At 36.6% G+C, this 7,705-nt stretch overlaps 1 protein-coding gene across 6 annotated transcripts; it reads right to left on the minus strand.

The window, feature by feature from the left end:
* Window positions 1,539-4,975, minus strand: LOC107624102 (ubiquitin-conjugating enzyme E2 5A-like). 6 transcript variants are annotated; one of them, XM_016326558.2, is made up of 8 exons: window positions 4,694-4,974; window positions 4,424-4,520; window positions 4,286-4,352; window positions 3,812-3,926; window positions 3,172-3,299; window positions 2,320-2,426; window positions 2,149-2,211; window positions 1,539-1,833 (listed from the first exon to the last, which is right to left on the minus strand). In XM_016326558.2, exons 4-8 carry the CDS (start codon window positions 3,879-3,881, stop codon window positions 1,827-1,829), a joined length of 375 nt encoding a protein of 124 aa, XP_016182044.1. In that variant the 5' UTR covers window positions 3,882-3,926; window positions 4,286-4,352; window positions 4,424-4,520; window positions 4,694-4,974; the 3' UTR covers window positions 1,539-1,826. The 6 variants fall into 6 exon arrangements, with proteins under 6 accessions (XP_016182044.1, XP_020969194.1, XP_020969192.1 ...); XM_021113533.1 differs by having other exon boundaries at window positions 1,542-1,833; window positions 2,149-2,219; window positions 4,286-4,341; window positions 4,694-4,975; XM_021113532.1 differs by having other exon boundaries at window positions 1,542-1,833; window positions 2,149-2,219.

The following is a 7,705-nucleotide window of genomic DNA, read 5'->3' on the forward strand; positions in this document are numbered from 1 at the left end:
ACATCTTTAAAGATGTTCAGCTTGATTTGGAGGATTCAGAGGACATGAAAGAGCCTCTGAAATTTATTCTGGATGAGGAAAAACCTCCTAAACCCGAGCTCAAGCCATTACCACCATCCTTGAAATATGCGTTTCTGGGAGAAGGTGACACTTTTCCAGTGATTATAAACTCTGCTTTAAATTCACAGGAAGAGAAGGCACTTATTCAAGTGCTAAGGACACACAAGACAGCTCTTGGGTGGTCCATAGGTGACCTTAAGGGCATAAGCCCAGCTAGATGCATGCACAAAATCTTATTGGAGGATAATGCCAAACCAGTGGTTCAACCACAGAGGCGGCTAAATCCAGCCATGAAAGAAGTGGTGCAGAAAGAGGTCACCAAATTACTAGAGGCTGGGATTATTTATCCTATTTCTGATAGCCCCTGGGTGAGCCCTGTCCAAGTCTTCCCAAAAAAGGGAGGCATGACAGTGATTCATAATGAAAAAAATGAACTGGTTCCTACAAGAACAGTTACAGGGTGGCACATGTGTATTGACTACAGAAGGCTCAATACAGTCACCATAAAGGATCATTTTTCTTTACCATTCATAGACCAGATGCTAGAAAGACTAGCAGGTCATGATTATTACTGCTTTTTGGACGGCTACTCAGGCTATAACCAGATCGCAGTAAATCCCCAGGATCAAGAGAAAACAGCATTCACATGCCCATCTGGAGTGTTTGCTTAGAGAGTACTAATCAGTGATGGGGGCACTCACTTCTGCAATAAACAGCTTTACTCTGCCATGATTCGGTATGGAATTCGCCATAAGGTGGCTACTCCATATCATCCACAAACTAATGGGCAAGCTGAAGTCTCTAACAGAGAATTAAAGAGAATCCTGGAACGGACAGTAAGTACCCGTAGAAAGGATTGGGCACGGAGCTTGGATGATGCTCTGTGGGCTTACAGAACAGCATTCAAGACCCCTATAGGGACCTCCCCATACCAACTCGTGTATGGTAAGGCATGTCACCTGCCCGTGGAACTGGAACATAACACTACAAGAAAAAACACTTTTAGCGGCCATTTATTTTGTTTTTGGCGGCAATAAAAATAGCCGCTAATACATTTACCGGCAAATAGACATTAGCCGTCTTATGCTCTGTCGCTAAAAGGTTTTAGCGGCAATTATAACATTTGCCGGTAAAAGCCTTTTTAATGGCCGCAAAAAGTATATAACTTTTAGCGGCCATTTTTTTGGCAATTTATATTGCCACCAAAAATAGTTCTAAAATTGCAATGTTATTTATTTTTAGTGGCCATTATTATTGCCGCTAAAACCTGTTTTACCGGCAATTTTTATGGCCACTAAAAGTATTGTAATGGTATTCACTTTTATTTGCCATTTCTATTTCCGCTAAAATCTTAATACTTTTATAGTTATATTGTACTCATTTTTTTAGAAACAATGAACTATCTTTTTTCTAAAATTTCAAAATAATTTTTCCAACAATTAATATTATTGTGCATAATATAAATATATTGAAATTAATTACTACAAAAAAAATATTTCATTAAATTTAAAATATTGATACACAAATTCCTCTTGAAAAGTAATAAATCATATTACAAATCTAAACAATAAAAAATACTACCACCCCATAACTATGTTTTGCATATTAATTCCAATCATCAATAATGCACTTAACAGCAGAGACAAAAATAAATAAATCACACACAAGTGGCAACAAAAGATATCGTCCATCCTCTAGGTCCTTTTGTACCAGCCTTAATGGCATAAGCAGCTTTCAATCCATTATCTGTGATGGATGCTGTGGAATTAGCACCTGGGTATAGTATGAAAAAGTTAACAAACCAAAAATAATCATTGTTAAAATCCAACAACTCATAATTAAAGACTACACTTTGACATAGGATTTAAAACCAAAGCCAGAAATAGAAGCAGAACATTTTATTTTCTATTTAGAATCATTTTAGAGGAACTACCAAACAAAAATTTTACAAAATTAGAATGAAGCACACACTAAAAAGATACTAATAAAGAGTGACAATAGAAAGCCTGGATTTATTAGGACCCGCAGGACTAAATTTGGTGTATACATCAATAACAAGAGGCTACAAATATATATTTAAAAACATACCAGGGAAGTGTTTTGGAAGGAAAAGCCTTAGAACAACAGCAATAATGGTAATCCATTTTCCAACTTCTCCCATGCATTAGCCAAGAATTAAAAGAAATTTAATATTAGAGAAAATGATAATAATACAAAACAAAAAGGAAAAAGAAGAAAGAACTGTAAAAGGATATTGACCTAAATACACCAAAAATAATTGAAGGCAAGCTGAAAACATATATGGAATGAATAGTTCTGTAAAATTGTTTGTCTTCCAATTTGTACGGTCCAAAATCAACAAGTATCTGTAGAAAACAAATAGAAGTAAGAAGTTAAATTTTATTTAAACAAATTTATTTAGGAATCTCGAGTAGTAGAGAATTTCACCACAATAATTATAGCAATGCTGGTGATATCGAAACCAATAATTGCTATTGGAGCTTTTTTTTTTCTTTTTTGGATAACATTACTGTTGGAGCTTGGAGAACCACTTGTTGTATGTATATCTCAGACTTATTGGGTACTTTTCATATTTATGGAGAGATGCAACTGTTTGTATCTTTTTCTTTTTCTTGGATATTAAAAGTGGGCTAAGTCCCATAAATAAAGCTGTGAATTTATGCTTCTAACAATGTATGTACACACATGACAGATCCAATTCATTTTCTAAATTCTAAAATACATGAAAACTTAGCACAATACAAATACATCTTATTCATACCTTAAACTTGCTTTCAATATAGCAAGAGTTAAAAAATAGTTCAGAGAAGTGTGAGGTACAAACAAGAGATTCAGGCCTACGTTCTAGAATACACACAAAGTCATCATCATATTTATGTAACTTGAAGTTGATGCTTGAAGTCCATCATGAAATGGACTATTAAATTCATTCACTGAATACATGTACCTATAGAGAAATATTTTAGACCACGTTATTACAATAGAAGTTTAGAACTAACCAAGGTACATAATAACTTAGCAAATATGTACTTTGTTTTTGTTGATTTAAGCCATTGTCTTTAACAAATTTTGCATCAAATCAATAATCACCTTTGGTGGCTTAAATAGATATTCTGGTGGGAAGTGAATGTTCACTAGGAATACACCACCAGCATAAAGGCTGTCTGCGGGATCCATAATTGTTGCTTGCCAATGAAACATGTCATCACCAACAGGGCCTGCACAGAAACACATAACATAGACCAATCATGAAATGGCAATTATAAACTCAAAAGGTACAGCCACACAAATATCCTCCTATCTCATCATGTGTCAAAAGTTAAAATCATTTCTAATCCATATATAGTAAGTAGCTTCTTCTATGATGAATCAAGGTGCTTGCCCTCTTTCCACCACATGTCCACTGCTGGTCCTTGTCACCCAACAGCCCCCTTATACTTTCCAAAACTATACTAGTATATCAATACCATGCATGCACAAGCCAGACAAACTTAAACAATCCTCTGTTTCTCACCCATCATGACTTCAAATTCAAACAAATTTGAATTGGTTTAATAATGGTAATGCAAGTTCAATAACAGAGCATTTTAATTTCTTTTGCTAAATGCCATAGCAAAATTTTAATATCCATTATAATACATAGATACAATGTGCATAGCTACAAAAACAACAAGCATACTGCATGAGAAGAGAAAATTAAGAGAAACACGAAATCAGTGTGTAAACCAACCAGCACTGCAGGAAACATGAGGATTCTTCTGTAGGTCCTTCAACTCCTTAGTAATGCGTTTGGAAGCCATTAAAACTATACAAAGTTCAAGATACCAATCCGAGGCTTATCACTCCTAAAATTTCACATAAAAAAATTATTGTCAGAGACAAGGCACCTTTATCATGACCTGCTATTTAATTTACCAAAACAGGACATAAAACAAATAGCATGAAGAATCTATTAACAAAATTATTATTTTTCCACCAAATTACCAAATTAATTAGTAAGTAGCCTTTGTCAAGAAGAATTTGCAACAGGAGATTATCATCAAACTCAATTTCATATTAAATTATATCATTTCCACAGAATCTTCCAACTTCCAAGTGCAACAATTAGGAACTTCGAACAGGACATAGTGCACAAAACACCACAAATAGCCAGGAACCAAAATAATAATAACTGTGAATTCTATAGTAACAGACAGAGCCTCACACTGAGCAAAATTTGTATAGTTTGTCTCGTACCACTTAGGCTCCTAAGAAACCAACCTAAAGAGGCCCTGCATGCACCAGATGAAAATTTCAATTTGTCTAAATCAACCGGACATAGTGTAATTCAGCTAATGCTAACTTTAAACACCGAAGATGGAGCTAATTGCAGATTTAAATCATTGAGAGAAGAAAATCCTCCAAATTTTGATTCTAAATCACTGAATTACGAGCTCAATCTGCAATAAGTGCATGCGATAGGGATTAGAACTAAGAAAAGCGGAATCCAATATGGGAGAAAAATTAACTCAGATAAAACTAAAAATTGATAAGAGATATAGAAAAAGGATGCAATAGAACACAAATTGGGAGCACCAGAATAAGAATTGAGAGAGAATTAAGGAACTCATACCTGATTATTAGAGCGCAATTGAGATTTCAATTGAAATCAGCACAAGCTTGTCCGAGAAAAGGATTTAGAGCACGATTAAGATTGAGATGAAAACTGGGAAGAGATTTGAGCGATGAAGAACATGGAATGATGGAGATGTGAGAGCGAGATCGAGAAGAAGAAAAAGGAGAACATTGGTGTGCGGTTCTCACTTCTCAGAGAAAATAAGGCACTAAGAGAGTGGTTATGTGAAGAGAGTGGCGACTGGCGAGGCACTGTGAAGGAAAGATGTTTCTGCGTTTCACGGTTTAAAGGTTTTGTTTTTTCTTATTTTTAAAATTTTAGGCTTTTTTTAGTGGCAATAGTTGAAATGGCCATTATTATCTATAATATTACTGGCAAATACATAATTACCACTAAAAAATAGTTTTAAAAAGAGAAATTGCGGCAATATTATTGCCGCTAAAAATTTGTCGCTAAAAATCTTTTTTCTTGTAGTGATAAGGCCTACTGGGCAACCAGATTCCTAAACTTTGATGCCAAATTAGCAGGAGAAAAACGATTGCTCCAGCTAAATGAGCTAGAGGAATTCAGATTCACAGCTTTCGAAAATGCCAAGCTTTATAAAGAAAAATAAAAAAAGTGGCATGACAGAAAGCTGTCATCTAGAATCTTTGAACCAGGACAGAAGGTTCTGTTGTTTAACTCTAGACTCAGGCTATTTCCCGGGAAACTGAAATCCCGGTGGAGGGGACCATACGTGATTACAAGTGTATCACCATATGGTTATGTGGAGCTTCAAGATATTGATTCTGATAAGAAGTTCATTGTCAATGGACAGAGAATCAAGCATTATCTTGAAGGCAACACTGAGCAAGAATGCTCAAGGCTGAAGCTAGACTAAAAGCTCAGCAAGGTCCAGCTAAAAACAATAAAGAAGCGCTTGCTGGGAGACAACCCAGCCATGGGGCAACAATTCTCTAAGCATTTTTGCCCTATTACTATTTTTATTTTAAGGTGAGGAATCATTTACAGAAGACCTCGGCACACAAAACAGAGAAAAAGAGCTCACTGGCAAGAAAACGCCAGTAATGGTAGCAATCTGGGCGTTCAACGCCAGAAATGGGCACCCACTGGGCGTTGAACGCCAGTAATGGCAGCAGCTGGGCGTTGAACGCCCAGGAGAGCAGCAATTGGGCGCTGAACACCCAAAACAGGCAGTGTTTGGGCGTTCAAACGCCAGGATGGCAGGGAGGAGACAAAACTCATTTTTATTCAAATTTTTTCATTCTAAATCTTGATTTTCATACTTCAATTCATGAATTCTTACATAAACATGTTAAGAACCTTGATTTCTAAATTCCATAATTTCTAAAAACCCTACCCTAAAAATATCAAATGTATTTTAATCCATAAGCACCATGCCTCTTTGCAAATTCAATCCAACTCTTTTCAAAACTTTTTTTTACAAATCTATCTTTTCAACTCATCAATATCTTTTTCAAAACCTCCACTTTATCTTTTTCAAAATCTAAATCTATCTTTTTCAAAAATCTTTCATATCCTCTCAATTTTAAACTATATCTTCTCTTATCATATCTTCTATCTTATCTTTTCCAAATAAATATTTTTATCATATCTTTATCTCTTCTTTTTCGAAAAACCCACCCTCCCCCCCTATAAATTTGAGTTCGGCCTCCCTCCCCTCCCATCAACAATTGCACCTAGCTCTCCTTCTATCCCTCTCCTTTCTTTTCTTTTGCTTGAGGACAAGCAAACCTCTAAGTTTGGTGTGTTTATCCGTGATCACTAAGATCATGGCCCCCAAAAGAAAACAGCCCACTCCAAGAGGCAAGAAAGAGAGCGTTCCAAAACCACTTTGGAATCAAGGGAAGTTCTTATCTAAAGAACATTCAGACCATTATAACAAAATAATGGGTCTGAGATCAGTGATCCCGGAAGTTAGATTCGATCTGAAAGAAGATGAATATCCGGAGATCCAGGAGCAAATTCGAATCAGGAACTGGGAAGTCCTAGCTAATCCTGAAACGAAGGTGGGAAGGAATATGATCTAGGAGTTCTATGCTAATATGTGGCAGACTGACAAGCAAAAACTATCTGGAACTGCCTTCTATGAATATCGGACCATGGTCAGAGAAAAGATTGTTCATATCACCCCTGACAAGATCAGAGAGATCTTAAAGTTACCTCAGCTGAAAGATGATCTAGATTCCTTTAACAGGAGAATGATGAGAACAGACAAGGGTCTGGATAAGATTCTAGAGGACATATGTATCCTTGGAGCCAGGTGGACCACCAACACAAAGGGTGTCCCAAATCAACTCAAGAGAGAAGATCTCAAACCAGTCGCCAGAGGATGGCTGGATTTCATTGGGCATTCTCTGTTGCCTACTAGCAACGTTCTGAAGTCACAGTTAAAAGAGCAGTGATGATCCATTGCATCATGATGGGAAAGGAAGTGGAAGTTCATCAGCTGATCTCAGCTGAACTTTACAAAATTGCTAACAAAAATTCTAAGGAGGCCAGGTTGGCGTATCCAAGCGTGATATCGCTGCTCTGCAAGGATGCTGGAGTAAGGATGGGAATAACTGAGTACATCTCAGTTGAGAAACCAATCACCAAGGCATCAATGGAAAAAACAACAAGCGCAGGAGGACCCCACCAAGAAGAAAACGCAGGAATTCCTCCCAAAAATCCCTCAATCTGAATATTGGGAGTATCTTGAGACGTCTATCACCAAGATACGGGAAGCTATGGAGCAAATAATAAAAGAATAGAAGGAACACAGTCAAATTCTTACCTATATGTTTAAAGAACAAGAGGAGCAAGGGCGTGACTTAAGGGACTTGAAGCGCCAGAAGTTATCTCTTGCAGGACCGAGCACCCCAAGGATCAGAGGAAGCCCTGTTCCCCCAGAATAAAGGTTGTTAAATTCCAATTTCTGCTTTAAATCTGTGATAGTGTCATTAGAAAAGTTCACCTTAGGAGTCATATAGTAGTTATTAGTATCTA

The sequence above is a fragment of the Arachis ipaensis genome, chromosome B10 (assembly GCF_000816755.2).
Source record: "Arachis ipaensis cultivar K30076 chromosome B10, Araip1.1, whole genome shotgun sequence".
NCBI lineage: Eukaryota > Viridiplantae > Streptophyta > Magnoliopsida > Fabales > Fabaceae > Arachis > Arachis ipaensis.